The 27,970-nt window shown below is 40.0% G+C and overlaps 1 protein-coding gene across 1 annotated transcript; it reads left to right on the forward strand.

Moving 5' to 3' along the window:
* The first annotated feature begins 11,966 nt into the window (after positions 1-11,966).
* Positions 11,967-24,334, forward strand: LOC116587152 (olfactory receptor 2T29-like). The gene is given in 4 exon segments (XM_032337894.1): positions 11,967-12,011; positions 13,495-13,558; positions 13,668-13,745; positions 23,442-24,334. Coding segments are annotated over 4 exon segments (1,080 nt in total).
* Positions 24,335-27,970: the final 3,636 nt, after the last annotated feature.

Genomic DNA, 27,970 nt, shown 5'->3' on the forward strand with positions numbered 1-27,970 from the left:
GAAAAATACCAAGAATATCATTGAACAGAAATATAGAGATAATCTACAGAAAGAAAGACTTCAAAGGTAACTCGATGTCAATAAAAACATATCTATCATTAATCACTCTCAATGTGAATGGCCTAAATGCGCCCATAAAACAGCACAGGGTTGCAGATTGGATAAAACGACAGGACCCATCCATATGTTGTCTACAAGAGACCCATTTTGAACCTAAAGATACACCCAGACTGAAAGGGAAGGGATGGAGAAGCATCTTTCATGCCAATGGGCCTCAAAAGAAGGCTGGGGTAATGATTCTCATATCAGATAAATTAGATTTTAAACTAGAGACCGTAGTCAGAGATACAGAAGGACACTATATAATTCTTAAAGGGACTATCTAACAAGATGATCTAAAAATTGTAAATATCTATGCCCCCAATATGGGAACAGCCAATTACATAAGAAAACTGTTAATCAAGATAAAGAGTCATATTGATATGAATACATTAATAGAAGGATGTCTTAACACACCTCTCTCAAAAATAGACAGATCATCGAAGCACAAACTCAATAAAGAAACAAGAGCATAGAATGACACATTGGACCAGATGGAACTCATAGATATATACAGAACATTCCACCCTAAAACAACAGAATACTCATTCTTATCAAGTGTGCATGGAAATTTCTCCAGAATAGACCACATACTGAGTCACAAATCAGGATTCAACTGATACCAAAAGACTGAGATTATTCCCTGCACATTCTCAGATCACAATGCTTTGAAACTGGAGCTCAATCAAAAGGAAAAGTTCAGAAGGAACTCAAACACCTGGAAGCTAAAGACCACCTTGCTTAAGAATGCTTGGATCAACCAGGAGATCAAGGAAGAACTGAATCAATTCATGGAAACCAATGACAATGAAGACATTTTGATCCAAAACCTATGGGATACAGCAAAGGTGGTCCTAAGGGGGAAATACATAGCCATCCAAGCCTCCCTCAAAAAAATTGAAAAATCCAGAACACAGCAGCTGTCTCTACACCTTAAAGAACTGGAGAATCAACCACAAATCAAACCAACTCCACACATAAGAAGGGAAACAATCAAGATTAGAACTGAGATCGATGAGGTAGAAACCAGAGATACAGTAGAACGTATCAATGAAAATAGAAGCTGGTTTTTTAAAAGAATCAATAAGATCGATAAACCATTGGTGACACTAACCCAAAAGAAAAGAGAGAAGCTCAAATACATAAAATTATGAATGAAAAGGGAGAGATCACAACAAACACCAAGGAAGTAAAAACAATCATCAGAAGTTATTATCAACAGTTATATGCCAATAAGCTAAGCAACCTAGATGAAGTGGATGCATTCCTGGAAAACTATAAACTCCCAAAATTGAATCAGGAAGAAATTGACAACCTGAATAGACCAATATCTCTAGTAACGAGATTGAAGCAGTGATCAAAAACCTCCCAAAAAACAAGAGCCCAGGATCTGATGGATTCCCTGGGGAATTCAACCAAACTTTCAAAGAAGAAATAACACCTATTCTCCTGAAGCTGTTTCAAAAAATTGAAGCAGAAGGAAAACTTCCTGACTCTTTCTATGAAGCCAGCATTACCCTGATCCCCAAACCAGGCAAAGACCCTACCAAAAAAAATTTCAGACCAATATCCCTGATGAATATGTATGCTAGGATTCTCAACAAGATCCAAGCCAACAGGATCCAACAGCACATTAAAAAGTTTATCCACCATGACCAGGAGGGATTCATCCCTGGGCTACAAGGATGGTTCAACATTCGCAAATCAATCAATGTGATAGAAGAAATTAATAAGAGAAGAGAGAAGAACCACATGGTCCTCTCAGTTGATACAGAAAAAGCATTTGACAAAATCCAGCATCCGTTCCTGAATAAAACGCTTCCAAGTATAGGGAAAGAGGCAACATTCCTGAACTTCATCAAATCTATCTATGAAAGTCCCACAACAAATATAATCCTCAATGGGAAAAAGATTGCACCCTTCCCGTTGAGGTCAGGAACACAACAAGGATGCCCACTCTCATCACTCTTGTTCAACATAATATTAGAAGTCCTAGCAACAGCAATCAGACAACAAAGAGAAATAAAAGGTATCCAAATTGGTAATGAAGAAGTCAAACTCTCTCTCTTTGCAGATGACAGGATTCTTTATATGGAAAACCCAAAAGACTCCACTCCCAAACTACTAGAACTCATACAGCAATTCAGCAACGTGGCAGGATACAAAGTCAATGCACAAAATTCAGTGCTTTCTTATACACTAACAATGAAAATACAGAAAGGGAAATTAGAGAATCGATTCCATTTACCATAGCACCAAGAACCATAAGCTACCTAGGAATAAACCTAACCATAGAGGTAAATGATCCGTACTCAAGGAACTACAGAACACTCATGAAAGAAATTGAAGAAGACACAAAAAGATGGAATACTAGTCCATGCTCCTGGATTGGAAGAATAAACATTGTTATAATGTCTATACTGCCTAGAGCAATCTATACATTTAATGCTATGCCTATCAAAATTCCACCAGTATTCTTCAAAGAGCTGGAGCAAATAATCCTAATATTTGTATGGAATCAGAAGAGACCCCGAATAGCTAAGGAAATATTGAAAAACAAAAATAAAACTGTGGGCATCACGTTACCTGATTTCAAGCTTTATTACAAAGCTGTGATCACCAAGACAGCATGGTACTGGCCTAAAAACAGACACATACACCAGTGGAACAGAGTAGAGAGCTCAGATATGGACCCTCAACTCTATGGGCAAATAACTTCGACAAAACAGGAAAAAATATACAATGGAAAAAAGACAGTCTCTTCAATAAATGGTGCTGGGAAAACTGGACAGCTATATGGAGAAGATTGAAACTCGACCATTCTCTTACATCGTACACAAAGATAAACTCAAAATGGATAAAAGACCTCAATGTGAGACAGGAATCCATCAGAATCCTAGAGGAGAACATAGGCAGTAATCTCTTCTATATCAGCCACAGAAACTTCTTTCAAGATATGTCTCCAAAGGCAAAGGAAACAAAAGCGAAAATAAACTTTTGGGACTTCATCAAAATCAAAAGCTTCTGCACAGCAAAGGAAATAGTCAAGAAAACAAAGAGGCAACCCACGGAATGGGGGAAGATATTTGCAAATGACAGTACAGACAAAAGGTTGATATCCAGGATCTATAATGAACTCCTCAAACTCAACACACACAAAACAGATAATCATATCAAAAAATGGGCAGAAGATATGGACAGACACTTCTTCAATGAAGACATACAAATGGCTATCAGACACATGAAAAATGTTTATCATCACTAGCCGTCAGGGAGATCAAATTAAAACTACATTGAGATATCACCTTACACCAGTTAAAATGGCCAAAATTAGCAAGACAGGAAACAACATGTGTTGGAGAGGATGTGGAGAATGGGGAACCCTCTTCCACTGTTGGTGGGAATGCAAGTTGGTGCAGCCTCTTTGGGGAACAGTGTGGAAATTCCTCAAGAAATTAAAAATAAAACTTCCCTATGACCCTGAAATTGCACTCCTGGGTATTTACCCCAAAGATACAGATGTAGTGAAAAGAAGGGCCATCTGTACCCCAATGTTTATAGCAGCCTTGGCCACGGTCGCCAAACTGTGTAAAGAACCAAGCTGCCCTTCAACAGATGAATTGATAAGGAAGATGTGTTCCATATACACTATGGAGTATTATGCCTCCATCAGAAAGGAAGAATACCCAACTTTCGTAGCAACATGGATGGGACTGGAAGAGATTATGCTGAGTGAAATAAGTCAAGGAGAGAGAGTCAATTATCATATGGTTTCACTTATTTGTGGAGCATCACAAAAAACATGGAGGACATGGGGAGTTAGAGTAAGGGGGTTGGGGTAAATTGGAAGGGGAGGTGAATCATGAGAGACTATGGACTCTGAAAAACCATCTGAGGGGTTTGAAGTGGCAGGGGGGTGGGAGGTCGGGGTACCAGGTCGTGGGTATTATAGAGGACACGGATTGCATGGAGCACTGGTTGTGGTAAAAAAATAATGATACTGTTATGCTGAAAATAAATAAATGAAAAAAAAAAGAAAAAGAAAAAGAAAGGAAAAGAACCATATGAAACTCTCAACAGATGCAGTAAAAGCTTTTGACAAAATACAGCAGCCATTCTTGATAAAAACCTTTAAGAAAGTAGGGTTACAAGAAAAATACCACAATATTATGAATGTCATATATGATATTCCACAGTTCATATCATACTCAATGGGGAAAAACCTCAAACTTTTCCCCAAAGTCAGGACCATGACAGGGATTTCCATTCTCACCATGTTGCTCATCATAACACTGGAAGTCCTCATCTCAGCAATCAGATAACAACAACAGTAACAACAAAGGCATCCAAATTGGTATGGAAGAAGTAAAACTTTATCTTATTACAGAAGGCATGATACTCTATTTAGAAATCCAAAACACTCCACCAAAAACTTAGTAGAACCACTACATGAACCAGGAAATTTACAGGATATGAAGTTAACATTAAAAAAAAAAATTGTTGCGGGGCACCTGGATAGCTCAGCGAGTTAAACCTCTGCCTTCAGCTTAGCTCATGATCTCAGGGTCCTGGGACCGAGCCCCACATCAGGCTCTCTGCTCAGCAGGGAGCCTGCTTCCTCCCCTCTCTCTGCCTGCCTCTCTGCCTACTTATGATCTCTATCCTCTCTCTCTGTCAAGTGAATAAATAAAATCTTTTAAAAATTATTGCATTTATATACACCAATAATGAATCAGCACAAAGATAAATTAAGGAATCAACATAATTTACAGTTACACACACACAAAAAAATACATAAGCAAATAAGATACCTTGGAGTAAACCTAACCATAAAGTTGAAAGAACCATTCTTTGAAAACTATAAAACATTAATGAAAGAAATTAAAGATGGTAAAAAGAAGTGAAACCACATTCCATTTTCATGGATTGGAAGAACAAATATTGTTAAACTGTCTATACTACCTAAACTAAAAACACACTTAATGCAATCCCTATCAAAATATGACCAGCACAGTTCACTGAGCTAGAACAAACCATCCTAAATTTTTTTATGGAAACACAAATGCTCCAAATAGTCAAAGCAACCTTGAAAAAGAAAACCAAAGCTGTAGGCATCACGGTTTCAGACTTCAAGTGATATTACAAAGTTGTAGTGATCAAAACAGCATGTTACTGGCAAAAAAAAAATGATTTATTGATCACTGGAATGGACGGAACCCACAACTATATGATCAATTAGTTCTAGCAAAGCAGAAAATAATATGTAATGGGGAAAAAGAGAGTGTCTTTAAAAATGATGTTGGGACAACTGGACAGAATGTACAAATGAATGAATCTGAACTATTTTTTATATCATACACAAAAATATAATAAAAATGGATAGAAGACTTAAATGTGATACATGAAACTATAAATAACCAAAAGGAGAACACAGGTTATTATTTCCTTGACATTGGCTATAGCAATTTATTTCTAAATGTGTCTCCAGAGACAAGAGAAACAAAAGCATCAATAATTGAGACTTTATCAAAATAAAAAGTTTCTACACATAAAACAAAATTATCAACAAATCTAAAAGACTTGGAATGGAATGGAAGAAGATATTTTTAAATGATATAACAGATAAAGGGCTAGTATCTACAATATATAATGAAAATATAAAACCCAACACCCAAAACAAATAACCCAGGTAAAAATGGGCAGAGAACATGAAAGGATATTTTTCCAAAGAAATACAGATATCCATCAAACACTTGAAAATATTCTCAACATCACTCAATATCAAGGAAATACAAGTAAAAATGCTATGAGATATCACCTCACATGTATCAGAATGGCTAAAATTAACAACACAAGCAACAAGTGATATTGGGGAGGATTTGGAGAAATGGGAACCCTCTTGACATGCTGCAAATGTATGTCTTGAATGCAATATATCTTGAAGTCTTGAAATCAATATATCTTGAAAATATTTTGAATGCAAACTGATGTATCCACCCTGGAAAAGAACATGGAGTTTCCTCAGAAAGTTAAAAATAGACCTACTGTCTAAAAAATATTTTGTAATATGGAAAAGGCTAAGACCACATATAACCTGATATCTATTTCACAGATAAGATTTTATTGATGATGGTGAAATTTGAGATTTCTGTTAATATTGGTTAAGATTTCCAATTAATAATAAGAAAATATTTTAAACAGACATGAGAAGAGAACCAGAACAGTGCAACATAGATACCTATTTACTTTGTTGTTGTTGTTGTTGTGAGGGCTCTTAATTGCATTCTTCTTCAAGTTCCCAGAAGGAATTTATCAATAGCAAAGCTCATCAACTCCCATAATGGGGATAGTAAGATGAGGGTGATGTCACTATACTGCTTATCTTTATACCATGGCCACACTCTATTACTCAAATGGATAAGACCCCCAGCATCATCTGATGTTGACTGCAATCATATAGAAAGGACTGCAGGAGCAAAAGGGTAATTATTGTTTTTTACTTGTTCTCCTTTGATATATGCTACTAATTCTTGACCATATTTCTTCAATTTTTCCCTAGTATCTATTTTTATGAAGAAAAACAAATATGCTTTTTAAATTCAAGTATAATTAACCAGTGAAACATTGGTTTCAGTTGTACAATATATTTGACAATTCCATACATTTCTCAGTGCACATCAAGAAAATGTACTCTTAATCACCTTTTTATGATTCAATCTTTCATGTAACAATAACTTACTGCAATATATTGGGAAATGGGTTGTTATTTGCATTATGTATGGACAAAAGAACACATATTCCTCCTATATTATTGGATGATGTGTTTCTTTTCTTAAGATTGAAATTTTACAAAAGAAATGAGTCTGATTTTACTTTAGGTGGGAATTATTTCTAATAGAAAAGTAAAACAAATGTTTCAATAACATTTAAATTTCTTATAAGAAACTGACAGTGAGTGGTTTACCCAAATTGTAGACTGTGGAGAGAAGATAGTGTTCTAGAGAGCTAAGACAGCTTTATGAGCTGTGGGTCCCAACATCTGAATTGAAACACAAGTCATCTCCTAGGTAAATTATGTGATGCTAGGCAAATCACCTGAGAATCTGAATTATTTAATTTATAAAAAGAGAAAACAAGATGAGTAAGATAACTATCAGGGAAGATAAGAATGGTAAAGCAATAGAACAAAATCTGCTGTCAGCTTCAAAAAAAGATTTGATGTTATCATGCCACCACTATTAATAAGTCACAGAATTAAGTAATGTATTGCTTTGTTTATATTAAATTCAAGAAACTTAATACAGAAAAATAAGAATGAACAGTGAGGTCAATTACCTGACATGGTACAGATAGCATCCCGTTGTCTGGTTTGCCAGGTGGACTATTCAGTGTGGCTTGATCACAGTCATTCTCATTTACCAATTACAATAAAGATTTGCTTCATTTTGACCACAATATTGATTCAGAAAGCTAGTATATTTTGCTCTTACTGGGCTGTCTTAATTTTGCACAGAGGTCATCTTTCATCTACCAGTAGATGTGGAATTTGACAGGTATTTTTTAATGCAATGTGTATCAGATTTGTTTGATATTTATATTAAGGTATCAAATTAATTTTCAGTGTTTTCTACTCCTTTAGCACTCAGAACTGGACAATCTTAATAAGTTGACTCTTGTAATTAGTCTTTGGAATCATTATAAGAGTATAAAATGTTTTGAAAGTTAGAGATTATTATTGAAATATACCTGAATCATAACAATTTCTAAACTCTTCCTAGACAGAAGAGCCAATATTTCTTTTTATGTTGGTAAGGGCCTTTGAAATTTAACATTTCAGAAACTTAAACGTTGCTAATCTTTAACATTCATTAGATAAAATATAAAAGCAGTTATTACTGATTCTTTTCAGAAAGTACAGATGTATTTTATTTTTACTATGCCTTATTTTAAAATTTTTTAAATAATTTTTTCAGTGTCCCAAGATTCATTAAATTGTAAGCAGACCCACTTCTACTGTGCTTTCTTATTCTGAGTCATTTTAAACTATACTTTAAATACACACACACACACACACACACACACAACTTATTTTGCCTGCGTAGATGGACTCTGACCTCCTTCAGTGTAACAATTTTGATTTATGTTATTTGTTTTTAGCACTTAACGCTGATGTAGGCTTTGAGTAGCCAGACACAAGAAGGGGAATTGAATTGGAGACAGAAACAATTCACTGTTGCTCAGTTATTTTCTCTGCATTTCAGTTCCCATGAAAAATTGGTTGCCACAGACAATAAAGTAGATGATGCTTGTGGAAACTGAAGGTTTGTCCTATAAATGACAATGATCTTATAAATGACAGCTCTCCCTCCTTAAATCTAGAATGAGTGGTAGGATCTTTGTGTAAATGAAGATGGAGAAGCTATACTAGAAAAAAAAAAGGTAAGATTCCCTTAAAGATCTGTTTAAACAGAATATACATATAGACCACAGAAACTATCAAATCTAAATCCTTATGTGTATGAAAAGATACTAAAACTGGCAAATAGGAGTAATTCATCTTATATCATAAAACAAACATGTTAACAGCTATATCTTACACATAATCTGTACAATAATTATTATAGATCTTAACTCTTTAGCAATGTATATACTTACTCATCTGTAACTTTATTTTACATAATTTAACCCTGAACATACTGAGATCTAACTTTACTATCCACTTCTTATGCAAAGTGGACAAAAAATTGGTGGATAGAGGATAAGCTGGGCCCAGAGTCATAGTCCAGATTCAAAGTATGGGTTCCTAAACTGATGTCCCTAGGATATCTAAGAGGCTGGATATTAGTGAGGAACTCATCTGTTACTGTGGATGCAGGGCTTACTTACTCCACATAAACACAGAGCATCACAAAGGAGATTTTAAGTTCTGGTATGGTTATTCCACAAATTATGTCTGTACTTTCTAAACCTTTCATTTTTGGACTATATCTCTAACAGTTTTTAAGATCCAGTTGGATTCCTACACCAGGGAAGTTGATTAAAATATATATATATATATATATATATATATATATATATATAATTAGATCATATATAATATATATATAATAAATATATAAATAAATATATTACATATTTATATATAAATATATAAATAAAACATAAATAAAAGGTATATATATACCTCCAGAAATAAGGGGTTTTATTCTTTTTTTAGTGATTCACTTTTTGTGTTTTCAAAGGGCAGTGATTGTGGAATATTCTATATATTCTATATTCATTGATAAATAACACTATAATCAGGAATTCTAAAAACCCTGAACTGTGGAAATCTTTTATAAGTTACCTATATCCCTTCTTAATTTAAATTCAATTAGTCAACATATAGTACATCATTAGTTTCAGATGTTTTATAATAATATCAGTTGCATATAACACCCAGTTATCATCACATCACATGCCCTCAATAAGGTCCATAACCCAATTACTCCATCCCCCATCTACCATGCCTCCAGAAATCCTCAGTTTGTTTCTAATATTTGTTTTTCATACTTTGTCTCTCTCCCTCTCTCGTGAGTTCCCATTCACTTATCCCTCCCTTTCCCTATGATCCTCTGTGCTGTTTCTTACATTGCTCATATGAGTGAAACTATATGATAATCTTTCTCTGATTGACTTATTTGCTCCGCATAATATCATCCAGTTCCATCTATGTCAATGAAAATGGTAAGTATTCATCCTTTCTGGTGTGTGACTAATATTTCACTGTATATATTAAAAACATATACTTTATCCATTCATTTGTTGATGTACATCTCAGCTCTTTCTACTTTTTAGCTATTATGGGCATTGCTGCTATGAACGGGGTACACGTGCCCTTTTGGATTACTACATTTGTATATTTGGGGTAAATACATAGTAGTGCAATAGAGTAGCCCTATTTTTAACTTTTTAAAGAACCTCCACACTGTTCTCCAGAGTGGCTGCACCAAGTTGGATTCCCACCAACAAGTTAAAATGATTCCTCTTTCTCTGCTTCCTCTCCAACATCTGTGTTTCTCGAGTTATTAATTTTAGCCATCCTGACTGGTGTGAGGTGGTATCTATTGTGGTTTTCATTTGGATTTCCCTGATGGCTTGTGATGTGTAGCATTTTTTTTCATGTGTCTGTTGGCCATTTGTTTGTCTTCTTTGAAGAAATGTCTTTCATGCATTTTGCCCATTTCTTGACTCTATTATAGTTTTTGGGTGTTGAGTTTGAGAAGTTCTTTATAGATCTTGGAAATTAGCCTTTTATATGACATGTCATTGGCAAATATCTTCTCCCATTCCATTCGGTGCCTTTTAGTTTTCTTTGTGATGCAGAAGTTTTTATCTTGATGAAGTCCCCAAAAATGAAGTTCCTCTTTGCTTTTGTTTCCCTTGCCTTTAGAGATGTGTCTAGGAAGAATATGCTGCAGCTGAGGTCAAAGTGATGGCTGCCTGTGTTCTCCTCCAGGATTTTGATGGATTCCTGTCTCACATTAAGTCTTTCATCCATTTTGAGTTTATCTTTGTGTATGATGTAAGAAAATCATCCAGTTTCATTCTTCTCCATGTGATTGCCCATATTTCCCAGAACCATTTATTGAATATTGCTTTTCTCCTTAATCTCTGAAATCTGCAAGCTTAACTATTATATTTCAGGGTATTGGTCTATTTTTATTTTAGGGGGTATTCTTTCTACGTTTTGGAAATAAATGCCCGTCTCCCTCCCCAGATTAAGAAAGTTCTAAACTATGATTTGCTCAAGTACACCTTCTGTCTTTCTCTCTCTTTCTTCTTTCCCTGAGACTCCAATAATTCCAATATTGTTTCATTTTATGGAATTAGTGATATCTCAAATTCTCCTCTCCTGTCCATTATTTGCTGCTTGGGGCTTTGGTTCCCTAAGTTTTTGGTGCCTCTTTAGAGGATGAAAGTAAAAATAGTCAGGCTAATCTCCAGTCCTGGAACTGAAATATGGCAGCTCCCTCTTCCTTCCCAGTAAGTCCTCAGGGATAAGCAGTCCTCACTTTTCTGTGTGCTAAAGTTCAGATTTCTGTGGTGCATGCCTGCATCAGTCCTCCTAGGGGAAGGTAGAAGGTCACCATGTTTCTGTCCTTTTTTAGGCCCCCACATGGAGAGCAGTCATTCAATTGTGCCTCAGTTTGTGGTTTAGGGCAAATGGATATGAGGACCCCCTTCCCAGGCTCACTGACCATAGACTATTTCTTGCTCAAATGCTTGCAAACTCTGCTGACTCAGGAACTCTTATTCTTTCTGCAATCCTGGGTTTCCTGAAACCACAGCCTCCCACCTAGGATTCTTCCCTGCTTTGCCACATGAACATCTTTCAGGCAGGGATGTCTCTTACTAGAGCAGACTTCTAAAAGTTCGTATTTTGCACTCAGGCTATATCACTTTCTGGTAGCTGGCTTATGGAAGATCCCTCTCCCCACCATTTGTCATCCAACTATTCCATCAAATTCACTTCTCCATACATCCTAACTTACAAAAGTGGTCTTTTTACTATTTTTAAAATCCAACAATTATTTTCTTAAACCTCCATGGTTGAAATTATAGGTGTTCAGAATGGCTGGAAACTTATCTAGCTAAATTCAAGGGACCAGATGAAATGAGATCCTCTAATCTTCTGCCATCTTGCTTCCCTCCCCTACCAATATCCTTTTAAAAATGTTTTTATTTGAATATACTCGACACACAGTGTTCCATCAGTTTTATATTTACAACATAGTGTTTCACAAGGTTAAGTTATTATGTGCTCACAACAAGTGTACCTACCATCTGTCATGAGACATTATCAGGATGATGGAGAGTGGGTCAAAATGGGTGAAGGGGAGAAGGAGACACAGGCCCCCGATTATGGAATGGTAAGGCACAGGAATATAATCAATATTTTAATAGAAATGCAATGAAATAGATGTTAGCTGTATTTATGATGAACATAGCATAGTGGATATAAACTTGTTAATGAAACATTGTAAACTATACTCAAATTTAAAGAAATAATAAAATAAAAATAAAGGAAAAAATAAAACAAAATATACAATTTAATGGGCTATATTCCTTATGCTGAGCCTTTTATTCCTGTCACTTATTTATTCCATAACTGGAAGACAGTATCTCACATTCTTCTTCACCCATTTTGTCACTACTCCATCACTTTCTTCTCTAGCAACCATCAGTTTCTTCTTTGTATTTACACATATGGTTAGCTTTTTGCTTAATCATTCATTTCTGTTTTTACATTCCACATACAGAACTTAGTTTATGTGGCATTTGTCTTTCTCAGTCTGACTTACTTCACTTAATATAATACCATGTGGGCCCATCCATGCTGTTACAAAGGGCAAAATGTTATGGATTTTATGGCTGCATAACAGTCCATTGTCTGCATGGAATATACAAACACACACATACATACCACTCCTTCCTTATACATTCATCTATCAATGGACAGTTAGATTCCATATGGAAAGATTGTTTCCATATCTTAACTACTCTGAATAAGAATAACATAAGAATAGGGATGCATATATAAATATATGAATGAATGAAATCTTGCCATTTGCATTGTCATGGATGGAGCTAGAGAATATAATGTTATGGAAAATAAGTTAATCAGAGAAAAACAAAAGTCAGATGATCTCACTTATATGTGGAATAAACAAAACAAGAAAGTAAAGGGGGGAAAGAGAGAGATAAAGTAAAGGGGGGAAAAGAGAGAGGGAAAAAGAGAGAGAATAAACTGATGGTTACCAAAGGGAAGTGGGAAGGGGATGGATTAAGTGGGGATTAAGGAATGCAGATATTGTGGTATGCACCAAGTGTTGTATGGAAGTGTTGAATCACTATATTGTGCACCTGAAACCAATATTACACAGTATGTGGCACCTGAAACTAAAATTACACTGTATATAAACTAGCTGAAATTTAAATAAAAATGTTTTAAAAATCATATGAAAATCTGATAAAAATTAAAATAAACATATATGTCCATACATTAGTGTTTTTGCTTTATTTGGGGGAAATGCATAACCAGTAATGGAATTATTAAGGCATGAATATTTTTTAAAGATGTATTTTTTGTTTTTGTTTTTTGATTTTGTTTTTGTTTTTACAGAGAGAGAAAGATAACAGGGGACAGGGCAAAGGGAGAGGGAGAAAAAGAATCTCAAGAAGTCTCCCTGCTTGGTGTTGAGCCTAGTGGAGCAGGGCTCAAACTGTGACCATGAGATCAAAACTTGGTCAAAAGTTGGGGACTTAACCAACTATGCCACTCAGGTTCCCCTAAGGTACTGATATTTTTGATTTGTGAATTCCTAAATTTCTATTAAATTTGTTCAATTATAGGTAATTTATACTCCTACAATTTATAAGTCCTCAGAATTTCCCTTTATTAGTACCCTGGGTTCCTGTGTGTAAACATGCACACTGACACACACACAAGCTCACTTAAATTTTATTTCAGGTTGTCAGATGCCATGAGTGATCTATTAACTCTACAGTTCTCCTTGGTGATTCAGGTAAAATCCAATGGAGAATAACACGGGTGGCCAACCATACTGGATGATTAGATTTTGATCTAGTGGGAATCTTCAGTCAATCCTATCGCCCTCGGCCCGCAAGGACGACAAGAAGCCCCAGTTCGGATGCATCTTCTCTCTCCTTATTTCCGCAAGTCTACACACTTATATACGCTTACATGACCAATCAGCAGGCAGGGTACAGGAGGGAGTGAATCTGGCTGTGCACCTAAATGAACAACTTCGCTAGCAACCAATGCTGTTTACTTCCTCTTTGGGCATTCTGCTTAGTCTCACGAGGCAATCCTAACCCGGCAACTAGCCAGGTGCCATCTTTTAATGGCGGAGGCCGCCCTGGCCAGGGGCCTGCCCCCGACATCTCCCCCTTTTTTCTTTTATGGCAAGGATCGTGCCTGTCTTAGGTTGTCAGTGGCGGGGAATATCTTTACTCATCATCGGACGGCAGATATCAATGATCTGCGTCTTGTCTTGGGTTGGTATATTTCCCCCACCAATCTTACCTGTCGTTGACTACCGATCCAGCATACTTAGCCACACTTGGGGGGATGTTCCAGCCTCGATGGCTAACAAGGCCTGCACCATGGCTTGCTGTTGCCTATGTTGCTGTTGCCTCCAAATACTAGCAGAATCAAGCCCATTACAAGGATTATCATCAGACCAATTATGCTAGCCCATTGTTTCATAAAGATTAACACACCTTGCAATGCTTTGATTATCTCTGGGAGGGTTGCAAGCTCAACTCTGGTGTTATTTATCCTTGTTATGCCTAGTAGCAGGTGCTGAGTATAGTTTTGGAATTTGGTGGACTAATTCCCCCGCAAGTATTGGGAGAGCTGTCGGGAGACATTCTGTAAGTCACTCATATTAGTATAGGCTATGGAGGTTACACAAATTGCCGGGAAGGGTACTATACATCCCAGTCCCAATAGGGCCCCCCATAGGTCCACTTGTTCTTGAACCAAATCCACTCTCTGGTTGACTATCAGGATTCCTGCTAGCAGATGTGCATTGATCTGAGTCTGTGTTTGAAGGGCAGCCGCCATTCCTTCTGCAAGGGTGTTCACAGCTTCTGCAGTGGGTATAGTTGCAGCAAGCGAGACTGCTGCTGCCGTGGCAGCTGCTGTAGATATAGCCAATGCTGTCACAATGGCAGCTGTGATACCAAAATCTCTCTTCTTTCTGGATAGCACCACCGGTAACTTGTCCTCTGGAATGGAAACTGAGATAGGAACATGGGTAGGGATACGCATAATCACAGCTAGCTTGAAGGCCGTGACATTCCAGCACTGGGAAAGATAGCAATTCTTAGTGCAATTCAACGTATCATTCAGCTCGCTAGCATTTGTTACGAGGAAAAGGAACGGTGGCCAGACACATATGAGAGTGGGCTGATAAGTAATATTATTGGGACAAGACACATTAACTGTTGTCTCAAAGGTACTAGAGTCATTTTGTTTATAAGAACAGTTGAGGAATTTGCCACCATTTAACATGGACACTGCTCAGATATCAGTACATGCTCCTAGCAAGTTACAGACCTGCCATGCATCAAAGGGAGAGGAAGGAATATGAGAGAAGAGTTAGTCACTGGTAAACGATATGGCCATGCTTTAACCACTGCCCACAGCTCTCTGGCTTGAGTCTGCCGCAGGAGGTTTAGCATCCCCAGAGTTATCATCAGCATCTTCAGCATCATGACTGGTGTTTGGAGGCAAGCCTGCACGCACCAGCCGCTCTGGGATCCAAATTGGAGCCTCCTTTTCCTGTGGAAAAACACATACAGACCCCCTACTCCATACTAACACTGGATCTGGTCCATTCCACTTTCCTGTGAGGATGTCCTTCCAAAGTACTAAAGGCTTAGGGAAAGCAGCAGCATCACTTGCATGTCTGTCTGCAGCGGATTTACCCGTTTTGTCCAATGTTAAAAAATTCAAAATAAAGAGAATGGTGTTGAGCTTATCTTTAGGGGACCTGAAGGTGTCCCCTATTCCCCCTTTTTGTTTATAAAGCGCATTTTTTATTATAAGATGCGCACGCTCCACAACACCCTGTCCTTGTGGGTTATAGGGTATTCCATGTATCAAGTGAATGTCAAGTTGTTGTAGGAAGGCTTTAAAGGGTTGTGAGGTGTAGGCTGGACCATTATCTGTCTTTAATTGGCGTGGCTTTCCCCATGCCGCGATAGCCTGTAGGCAATGGGTGATAACATCTCTGGATTTTTCCCCCGTATGCACTGAGGCGAAAATTATTCCAGAGCAGGTATCTACAGAGACATGAACATATCTTGGATAATGGTCCAGCCTACACCTCACAACCCTTTAAAGCCTTCCTACAACAACTTGACATTCACTTGATACATGGAATACCCTATAACCCACAAGGACAGGGTGTTGTGGAGCGCGCGCATCTTACAATAAAAAATGTGCTTTATAAACAAAAAGGGGGAATAGGGGACACCTTCAGGTCCCCTAAAGATAAGCTCAACACCATTCTCTTTATTTTGAATTTTTTAACATTGGACAAAACGGGTAAATCCGCTGCAGACAGACATGCAAGTGATGCTGCTGCTTTCCCTAAGCCTTTAGTACTTTGGAAGGACATCCTCACAGGAAAGTGGAATGGACCAGATCCAGTGTTAGTATGGAGTAGGGGGTCTGTATGTGTTTTTCCACAGGAAAAGGAGGCTCCAATTTGGATCCCAGAGCAGCTGGTGCGTGCAGCCTTGCCTCCAAACACCAGTCATGATGCTGAAGATGCTGATGATAACTCTGGGGATGCTAAACCTCCTGTGGCAGACTGAAGCCAGAGAGCTGTGGGCAGTCGTTAAAGCATGGCCATATCCTTTACCAGCGACTAACTCTTCTCTCATATTCCTTCCTCTCCCTTTGATGCATGGCAGGTCTGTAACTTGCTAGGAGCATGTACTGATATCTGAGCAGTGTCCATGTTAAATGGTGGCAAATTCCTCAACTGTTCTTATAAACAAAATGACTCTAGTACCTTTGAGACAACAGTTAATGTGTCTTGTCCCAATAATATTACTTATCAGCCCACTCTCATATGTGTCTGGCCACCGTTCCTTTTCCTCGTAACAAATGCTAGTGAGCTGAATGATACGTTGAATTGCACTAAGAATTGCTATCTTTCCCAGTGCTGGAATGTCACGGCCTTCAAGCTAGCTGTGATTATGCGTATCCCTACCCATGTTCCTATCTCAGTTTCCATTCCAGAGGACAAGTTACCGGTGGTGCTATCCAGAAAGAAGAGAGATTTTGGTATCACAGCTGCCATTGTGACAGCATTGGCTATATCTACAGCAGCTGCCACGGCAGCAGCAGTCTCGCTTGCTGCAACTATACCCACTGCAGAAGCTGTGAACACCCTTGCAGAAGGAATGGCAGCTGCCCTTCAAACACAGACTCAGATCAATGCACATCTGCTAGCAGGAATCCTGATAGTCAACCAGAGAGTGGATTTGGTTCAAGAACAAGTGGACCTATGGGGGGCCCTATTGGGACTGGGATGTATAGTACCCTTCCCGGCAATTTGTGTAACCTCCATAGCCTATACTAATATGAGTGACTTACAGAATGTCTCCCGACAGCTCTCCCAATACTTGCGGGGGAATTAGTCCACCAAATTCCAAAACTATACTCAGCACCTGCTACTAGGCATAACAAGGATAAATAACACCAGAGTTGAGCTTGCAACCCTCCCAGAGATAATCAAAGCATTGCAAGGTGTGTTAATCTTTATGAAACAATGGGCTAGCATAATTGGTCTGATGACAATCCTCGTAGTGGGCTTGATTCTGCTAGTAGGGAAACTGCAAATTTGGAGCCGACAGCAACATAGGCAACAGCAAGCCATATTGCAGGCCTTGTTAGCCATCGAGGCTGGAACATTCCCCCAAGTGTGGCTAAGTATGCTGGATTGGTAGTCAACGACATGTAAGATTGGTGGGGTGTCGCTCTCGCCAGCAAGAACGACCCGCAAACGTGATGAGGAGCAAACTTCTTTATTAGCGTCTGACGTCTCAAGCAAGTTCTGGCAATATATACATGTAGGCGGTCCAGCCCAGCTATCCAATCACTGCCCCGTGCACGCGGTCTCCTCGTGAACCCTTATGTAACCACGTAGGGCTCTATTGTTCTCAAGCAGTAATCATGCGTTTCTCTCTTGGCTCCTGGTGCTGTTCATGTGTCAGCCACGAGCGCACCCATACCCTACCTAGCCAATCATTCTCACTTCCTCATACTTTAGGCATTTTCGTCTACGTGACTCCTTGCATCTGCTGGACGGCTCTCCACAGCTCCCCCTTTTTTATTTGTTTATATGGCAGGGATCGTGCCTGTCTTAGGTTGCCAATCCTCAGCACACATGCTTACCCGTCATCGGGTACTCTCCCGGGTCGAAGAGCCCCTGTCTTAGGTTGCTATGGTGTGGGATCAGTCTTACCCGTCTTTGACTACCGATCATATTTGGGGGGAGGTCCCGACCTCCAGAGCCATCATGGCTTAGACCAAAGCCCGTTGCTATAGCCGCTGTTGTCGCGCAATTCTACAGATGCATTTTAGAAGGAGTACTTGAGCCAGAATCATCAGCATAATCAGGGGTCTTATGCCTGCCCAGTTTTTGAGGAATGAGACTGATTGTTATAACATACTAACCCAATTGCTGACGGAGCCAAGAGATACTTGAGTGGCATTCAAGGTGGTACTCTGAGCCTACTGCGAGTGATTAACTGGTGGTTACGTACAATAGTTTTCACCTTATAAATTTCTGCGAATATAATTTTAAGTGCACAAGGCAAGAGGCACATGAAAAGAACAATTATCACTAGTACTCCTACAATTGTTCCTACAACATACCATGCGTGCGTCAGAGAAGGGAAGTGAGAGAATAAAGAGCTCACAAAGCTTAAAATTGCATGAGGAGCCTCCTCAATGTCTAATATTTCTTGATGTAATTGCAACAGATCAAGGGATAGATTGGAGTTAGACCATACCCCCTCGAGATGGCGTTGTACTCGTTCCCAAGAAGTCTCAGAGGCATTATATTTCTTAGAGGTTACACAAATCCAGTGATAATCGCTATGACACCGGATCCTGGTGCGCAATTTTAAGCTCTGAATTTCCTCCCCTAAAAATCTAACAGTATCATATAATGCATTTAACCGGGTTTCAATCCTTTTATCTATATCTTCCTGAATTCCCAGCACGACAGAAGTGTTATGTGCGAGCTGATCCACAGTATCAGCAGCATGCACAGCCTGAGCAAGGGACACAGACGCTGTGGTGGCTGTTGCAATTAGGGTGATTAAGGAGACTATCCCGAGTATCAACAGTCCTAGCTCTCGTCGGGGTCGACTTAGGGCAGCCTGTACGCGCTCCCACAATTCTAAACCGGGGTCAGAATACCATGGTTTGGAAATATTAACTGGGATCATAACAAATGGAGGCTCTTTTACTACTAATAATCCATCGCCTGGCAATATTCCTCGAATACAATTGGTTAGGGTACAGTTATAACAAGAGAAAATGATAAGTGGCGTTATCCTTTTTTACTGTAAGGTTTCCTACAACCAGCATGAATGGATGGGGCACGCAGGCTTGGCAGTAGCAGCGGCGGCGGATGCTGCAAGAGCTGCAATAATAGCTGCTGTTATTCCAAAGTCTCGTTTATGTCGAAGCAGCACCGGCAGGTTGTCGGGGTTCACCTGTACTGGCATCGGGATATACGTCGGGATCTTGGTGATGATTGCAGAATCTCCAACTGTGGTGTTCCAGCATTCAGAAAGTAGACATTTCTGTGACTCACAAGAAAGACTAAAAGCATAGTTAGTGGCGGAGGCATTGAATACTATAAAGAAAAAAGGGGGCTTGAGGCAAACAGGTGTGGGCGGATAGGATATTGTTTTGGCTGTGGTGCAGTTGCAGGTAACGTTCGTCTCAAACGTGGCGCTAGGGTGTGCCTTGTATGTACAGTTGTGCCATATAGACCCATTAAGGAAGTGCAGGCTTTCCAGATCGGTACATGCTTGTGCAGTGTTACAGAGTAGCCACTTATCTAAGAGGTGGGCAGAAGCTCCTTGGGCAGGGTTTTGGTATGTATAATTTAAACCAGGAAAGGTAGAATTAGAAAAGGTTGCAAGTTTTGGACTAAATGAAAATTTCTTTTTTTTTTTTTCTTTAATTTTGTGCGGTACATGTCGCACAATAACAGGTTTTTGAGCAGCATGACTTATAAGGAGGAGGCCCTTCGTAAGGTGGCGCTGTTGGGGCTGGGCGCGTGGGCATAGGATCTAAGTTATCTACCACTTCCGTCTTTGTTTGTAACTGCGCCATAGCTCCTTCTTCCGCTTTTAATTTCAGCTGCGCCATAACTTCCTCATTCACTTTTAGCTGCGCCATGGCCTTTTTTAGTTCCTCCTCCCGCAGGGGGGTATGTACTCTGCATTTGGGCCCCGAGGTATGGCCCCGTGCCTGTCAGCATTTCTAAATTCCATTGCGGGTTACCCGCGGCTGCATTTCTCCGTGCTGTGTCCAGACAATTGTCCTGATTTTGGATTTTCCATTCTAGATATTGTCCTCCACTTAATACCGCCCTGGTCAAGTTGGCCCAATCCTCGGGAGCGAGGTAGAGTGCTCCCAGCGACTCCACAAGGGAGACCGTAAAGGCTGCCTGGGGCCCATAGCCGCTAACTGCCTCCTTCAGCTGCTTTACCAACTTAAAATCTAGTGGCTGGTGGTACCTCTGCTGATTCTGATCTTCTAACACTGGAAAAAAGCCTTTTCCCGGGCCAAGGACCTCTCTCCAATTTTCCGCGGCGCAGCCCGAACAATAGCACGTCTTGGTGCAGCTGGGCTTATAAGGCGGGGGCCACTCATGGGGTGGCGCTGTGGGGCTAGAATGCGGAAGCGTCGTCACTTCCGTTTTTAATTTCGACTGCGCCACAACTGCGGCTTCCGCCCCTGCTCTCAGCTGCGCCATTACTTCTCCCTGCACCCTTAACTCTCCTAATGCTTTTTGCAATTCCGCCTCTTTATCCTCAAGTCGTTGCCTCATGGCTTCCAAGTCTGTCTGGAGACCGGGAGATTCCTCCTTCTTGTTGTTTGCCTCTATCTTTCCTAGCTCCTGCAACTCGCTTTCTGACATCCCTTCTGAGCTTTCGCTTTCGGGGTCAGAGTCTCGGGAGGAGCCCTTACGGGATTCTTCTTTCACTTGCTCAAAAACTTTTCCTCCCTGTAGTACTGCTCGCTGCAGGGGCTCTCGGGGGGATTGCAAACATACTTTCACCAGGGACCACACGGCGAGAGTCCCCGGGGATGTAGAGGGGCAGAGTTTTAAGTCCTCGCCCAGGTGTTCCCATTGTGGCACATTTAGGAGCCCTTCTTCTATAAACCAGGGGGCAATCTCTCCTACTTCCTTTAAAAAGGCTCGGGCTGTTTTTGCCTTTAAGGGGGTACCGTTCATCTTGAGAACGTCTTTTAGGGGATCTTCCATTCTACGTCTACTGAGATCGTTCCCCATCCCGAGGAAACCTTTACTTGTATCGTCCCTGCCGAGGGAACCTTTACTTGTATCGTCCCTGGAGATCGTCACAAACCGCCTTACCTCCGATCGTCTCCAGGGAACTTCCCTGTCAATAGACAGCAATAGGTGCACTCCTTACCTGATCATTGCTCTATCTCAATCTCCGTTTTGCGATGCGGACAGTTCCCGGGTTGTCGGCACCAGTTGTCACTCTCGCCAGCAAGAACGACCCGCAAACGTGATGAGGAGCAAACTTCTTTATTAGCGTCTGACGTCTCAAGCAAGTTCTGGCAATATATACATGTAGGCGGTCCAGCCCAGCTATCCAATCACTGCCCCGTGCACGCGGTCTCCTCGTGAACCCTTATGTAACCACGTAGGGCTCTATTGTTCTCAAGCAGTAATCATGCGTTTCTCTCTTGGCTCCTGGTGCTGTTCATGTGTCAGCCACGAGCGCACCCATACCCTACCTAGCCAATCATTCTCACTTCCTCATACTTCAGGCATTTTCGTCTATGTGACTCCTTGCATCTGCTGGACGGCTCTCCACAGTGGGGGAAATATACCAACCTAAGACAGGACGCAGATCATTGATATCTGCCGTCTGATGACGGGTAAGGATATTCCCCGCCACTGACAACCTAAGACAGGCACGATCCTTGCCATAAAAGGAAAAAGGGGGAGATGCCGGAGGCAGGCCCCTGGCCAGGGCGGCCTCCGCCATTAAAAGATGGCACCTGGCTAGTTGACAGGTTAGGATTGCCTCGTGTGACTAAGCGGAACGCCCAAAGAGGAAGTAAACAGCATTGGTTGCTAGTGAAGTTGTTCATTTAGGTGCACAGCCTGATTCGCTCCCTCCTGTACCCTGCTCCCTGATTGGTCGTGTAAGCGTATATAAGTGTGTAGACTTGCGGAAATAGAGAGAAGATGCCTCCGAACTGGGGCTTCTTGTCGTCCTTGCGGGGCGAGGGTGATAATCCTGTAAATCCCCACTGCCCTGAATTGTCTTCCATGCTTTAGTGGCCGCTGCGGCTATTTGCAGATACACCGCAGGGTTGTATTGTATTTGGGCCTGCTTTCCCATATACGGTCCTATTCCCATTAACATTTCTAGGTCCCACTGAGGATTTCCAGCCACTGCATTACGGCGGGCAGTGTCCTCCAAAGAACTAAGGGCTTGGGGGAAGAATCCATACGGGCTGAATGTCTTTCAGCTGCTGCTTGACCGTTTTTATCTTAGCAGTTTTCGTTTTTAAAGGCGTGCCATTGACCTTTAGAAGGTCCTTTAGGGAACCCTCTAACCTCGACTTTGACAGTCCAGATCCCATAATTAGAATCCCAACCTAATGGCTGTTCCGCGTATACTCCCCGCTAAATCCCGGCTCTAAGGCCACCCCGCTTATTGCGGACTTGTAAAATCCTGGCACTAAGGCCGCGCCGCTTCTTATTGCGGACTCGCTAAATCCTGGCTCTAAGGCTGCCCCGCTTCTTATTGCAGTCTTGTACAAGATAATCCGGGCTCTAAGGCCGCCCCGCTTCTTATTGCGGACTTGTACAAGATTCCTACCACTTTGATCGTGGTCCCTTCCCCACTTACCTGCGGTTTCGATGATAAGAAAATCCCAGCTCTATGGCCGCCCCACTTCTTGTTGCAGTCTTGTACAAGTTTCCCACCACCTTTGTCGTGGTTTTACCCCGCTTACCTGCGGACTTCTCCCTTGCAAGGTTCTTCTATTTTTACTCCCCACTTTACCGCGGAATTCCCACTTTTGAACGTGGCCTTTACTCCCCGCTTTACCACGGAAGTCCCACTTTTGAACGTGGCTAATGTCCCCGCTTACCTGCGGACCTTTACTCCCCGCTTTCCTGTGGATTACCTTGCAAGATTCCTTTATTTAGTTCCCGGGTGCCGGCGCCATTTATCGCCCTCGGCCCGCACGGACGACAAGAAGACCCAGTTCGGATGCATCTTCTCTCTCCTTATTTCCGCAAGTCTACACACTTATATACACTTACATGACCAATCAGCGAGCAGGGTACAGCAGGGAGCAAATGAGGCTGTGCACCTAAATGAACAACTTCGCAGCAACCAATGCTGTTTACTTCCTCATTGGGCGTTCCGCTTAGTCTCACGAGGCAATCCTAACCTGTCAACTAGCCAGGCGCCATCTTTTAATGGCGGAGGCCGCCCTGGCCAGGGGCCTGCCTCCAACAAATCCAACCACCCAGCTCTTCTTTATGTGGTCATTTTTGTGGTTTTCCTAATGGCCTTGTCTGGCAATACCATCCTGATCCTTCTGATACACTGCGATGTTCACCTGCATAACCCCATGTACTTTTTTATCACCCAGTTGTCTCTCATGGATGTGATGTACATTTCTGGCACTGTGCCCAAGATGCTCATGGACCAGGTCACAGGAGTGAATAAGATCTCAGCCCCTGAATGCGGGATGCAGATGTTTCTTTATTTGACACTAGTAGGTTCAGAATTTTTTCTTCTAGCTGCCATGGCCTATGACCGCTATGTGGCCATCTGCCATCCACTCCGTTATCCTATCCTCATGAACCATAGGGTGTGTCTCCTCTTGGTGTCTTCCTCCTGGTTTCTTGGATCTGTGGATGGATTTATGCTCACACCTGTCACCATGAACTTCCCTTTCTGTAGTTCCCAGGAAATCCATCATTTCTTCTGTGAGGTCCCTGCTGTAATGAAGCTTTCCTGCTCAGACACTTCCCTCTATGAGACCCTCATGTACCTGTACTGTGTTCTCATGCTCCTCATCCCTGTGACAATCATTTCAAGCTCCTATTCTTTCATCCTCTTCACCATCCACAGGATGAACTCAGCAGAGGCATGGAAGAAGGCCTTTGCCACTTGTTCTTCCCACATGATGGTGGTCATCCTCTTCTATGGTGCTGCTGTCTATACCAACATGCTTCCCACCTCCTATCACACCCCTGAGAAGGACATGATTGTATCTGTCTTTTACACTATACTCACTCCTGTTCTAAATCCTTTAATTTATAGTCTTAGGAATAAGGATGTCACAAGGGCTCTAAAAAAAATGTTGAATGTGGGATCTGTCTTACAGGAAAGTATAAAGTAGGAAATATTTGTACTGTTTCTTTTCCTTCATGCTACAAATTAGAACTTTAGGATCCTATGCCAATGTTATTCTTCAGATTCTCGTACCATATGTCAACACCTATTCATCCCTTTCAGAGGAATTGTTTCCTTATATTGGAAACCTCTTCATTTTTACATTTCTGTATTCAAAATATTTGTACAATTGTATTGTACACATGTTATATTTTTCTGAAATTTATAACTGCACTGTGATTCTGTGGGAAAATACTCATATTTGTAGGAAATACATACCAAGATATTTAGAAACAAGGGTCATAAGTTGTACACCTGATAAGAGACAGACAGGTGGAGAGAGAAGTGATAAATCACATGGGGTGTAATGCTAATACATGAATCTAAGCAAAAGGTATATTAAGTTTTATTGTACCATTATTAATATTCATGCTAATTTTACTATTCATACTAATTTTCTATAAATTCAAAATTACTTGGGAATAAAATATAAAGTATCAAACTTTTGGATATTTTAAAAATTTGTCCTTGCTGCATGGTGTCATTTTAAGTGAAAAATCTTGGAAATCATGAAAAAATTAACAGGGCTGATCACTACTGCTGCAATCCAGTTGTTGTCCTGTGTTTAATTAGATCGATTTTGTTCCTTGGGTTTCAGAACTGAAGACATCCAGTGGCAGTTATCTCTCTTAAATCATTAGTACCTTGTGGTAGAATGTACTGTGGTAAAAATATTAACCCCAAGAAGTCAGGTTTAGGGAAACTTTCCAGCATAAAGTAATATCAGAGCTGAGATTTGAAGTATGTCATTTATACAAACAAGCAGAGGAAGACCATCAAACAACCAATCCTTCATTTATTCAAAAATCACATCTTATGCTATAATAAAAAAATAAATAATACAAAACTGAATTTAACATATAAATAACAAATATCTACTATCCCTAAAAATTTGGTCTATAGGTGTAGCTTGTGCAAATAGTTGTAGTAAAATACATAAATTATTTTGAGGCTCCTGTAGAAAAGGCACAGCTCATAAGGACATACTGTTCTACCTATGACATGTGAATTCAGCCAAACAAAGAAGCTGAAAGAAGACCCTCGATCTCAGTGTTGAATGGTGACCAGATGCTACCTTCATATGAGTACAGGAGGCTGGGAGCAGGGCTCTTGCTCAAGGAGCAACGACATGATGCAACAATAAAGGAGCACTATGAGCAAAGTTCAGGTGGTTGACCAAGCAGGAGATAAATGCCCCAACAGCACCTCCTTCCTGATTCACCTTATACCTTCATTTCTTGCCCTTTCATGACCAAGATATTTACAAACGATAACAAAATGACCAGATCTGGATTGCAGAAAAGTTAAATCAGTGGGAATCTATTGGAGAAGAGCAACAATTGGTTGAAAACCAGAAGAGTAGAAGATGAGCTGAATAGTGTTGGTCTAACTGGAATGGACCTTTCCAAGTGGAATTATGGGCTTTTGAGGTGTAAGCTGGGCCTTGTTGAATATATTCCATAAAACCACAAATTTGGTTGCATGTTTACCCATTTCCAATTAGCTGTGACAAGTTGTGAATTAACAGGTGGCTTCAAAAGGGGTTATTCCACACCCCCCTTTCTTTTTTACACACTTGATCCTTTCATGACTAGAAAATAAGGATCTTGCAGTATTTGGGGAAAGAGCTTTGGAAAATTAGCTTAAAATATTGTTGTTGCAGTCAAATGAAGTATATAAGATATGGACACTCTTTAACTTCCAAAATATTTGAGTCATGTATATATTACCCCTCAATTTGTGATTGACATACACATTTTTTAAATTTAATTTTATTTTTTCAATGTTCCAAAGATTCATTGTTTATGCACCACACTCAGTGCTCCATACAATACGTGCCCTCCTTAATACCCACCATCAGACCTTTCCAACCACCCCCTGCTCCAAAACCCTCAGTTTGTTTCTCAGAGTACACATACATTTTTTATTCCATTTGGAACACTGTAGGCATGGGAAACAAAATGGAGCAAAACAAAACAAAATGTTTTATAGATCCATATGTTTTCAAAGATTAATTTTTTACTCTATCTCAAGAAAAAAATGAGACAAAAATGTTTTAGAATAAAAAATTATTTAAGTAAAGTGCTCAAAATACAATTTTCCATAACTTATACTAATAAAGATTTATGTGAACTCTTTAGCTGGAAAATCTTAGTCAACTTACATTTATTGTATTATATACAGTACATGATACTCAGAATTACTAGACATAGAGAAAATTTTGGTGCTCCAAATTTTTTTGTGCTAGAGTGTAAAACTGGAAGAGTTTCTGTCACTCATATGCTCTTACAGTGCTGCTAGCTGTGCATTGAAGTAGTTAAAATGTACAAACTTCAAAATATGTTCAAGTATTTGTGCTCATGATTCAACCAGAATTTGGCCAGAGAAATAATTTTTAACCCATGAAAAGAAGCCCTCAGTGATCCTATATCAAAAGGAATAAAGGACTATGATTGAAACTATTATCAGATTGGGAACCTGGGTGTCTCAGCCTGGTAAGCATATGTCTTTGGCTCAGATCATGATCCCAGGGTCCTGGGATCAAGCCCCATGTAAGGCTCTCTGCTTAATGGGGAGCCTTCTTCTCCTTCTCCCTCTGCTGGTTCACCTGCTTTTGCTCTCTCTCTGTCGAATAAATAAATTAAATGTTTAAAAATAACAAATATATCATTACCCAATTTAGGAATAAATCAGCATAGGTGGAGAAGTTTGCATTGTTTTTCACAAATACTCTTTTCTTATGGAATATTTTATTTGGTTTATTTATTTTGAATTATATTCCCGTCACTATCCTAATGACATTATGTATATTAAGTTATTCAAATATATTAAACTCTTTGAAACAGATACTATTTTTGTTATTGTGGTGATGGTTGTTCAATTTGTTTGATAGTGGTAGGAACATCTATGATGAGATCATACTTCTCATACTTCTTAGCAATGTTTTAAGTGTACACTATAGTATTCTTGACTATAGGGCAGGTATTCATTTTATCTCATTTTACACATAAGGAAACTAAGGCACCAACAGTTTAGCTAATTTGTTTGAGGCCACTAGGTAGTATCCAAATGGATATTTTCTAACAAGTGTGAATTCTGAGTTGGTTGAGTAGTAGAACAAGACTTTTGAAGGTATTGAAGAGGTGGGGGGTGGGAGGTTGGGGGAACAAGGTGGAGGGTATTAGGGAGGGCATGGATTGCATAGAGCACTGGGTGTGGTGCAAAAACAATGAATACTGTTACATTGAAAAGAAATAAAAAATTAAAAAAAGAAACAACCCTCAGATGGTTTTCAGAGTCCATGGTCTCTCATGTTTCACCTCCCAAACCAATTTCCCTCAACTCCCTTCTCCTCTCTATCTCCCTATGTTGTCCATGTTATTTGTTATGCTCCACAAATAAGCAAAACCATATGATAATTGACTCTCTCTGCTTGACTTATTTCACTCAGAATAATCTCCTCCAGTCCCGTCCATGTTGCTACAAAAGTTGGGTATTCATCCTTTCTGATGGAGGCATAGTATTCCATAGTATATACTGACCATCTTCCTTATGCATTCTTCTGTTTAAGGGCATCTTGGTT

This window comes from Mustela erminea, chromosome 3 (assembly GCF_009829155.1).
Source record: "Mustela erminea isolate mMusErm1 chromosome 3, mMusErm1.Pri, whole genome shotgun sequence".
Taxonomy (NCBI): Eukaryota; Metazoa; Chordata; class Mammalia; order Carnivora; family Mustelidae; genus Mustela; species Mustela erminea.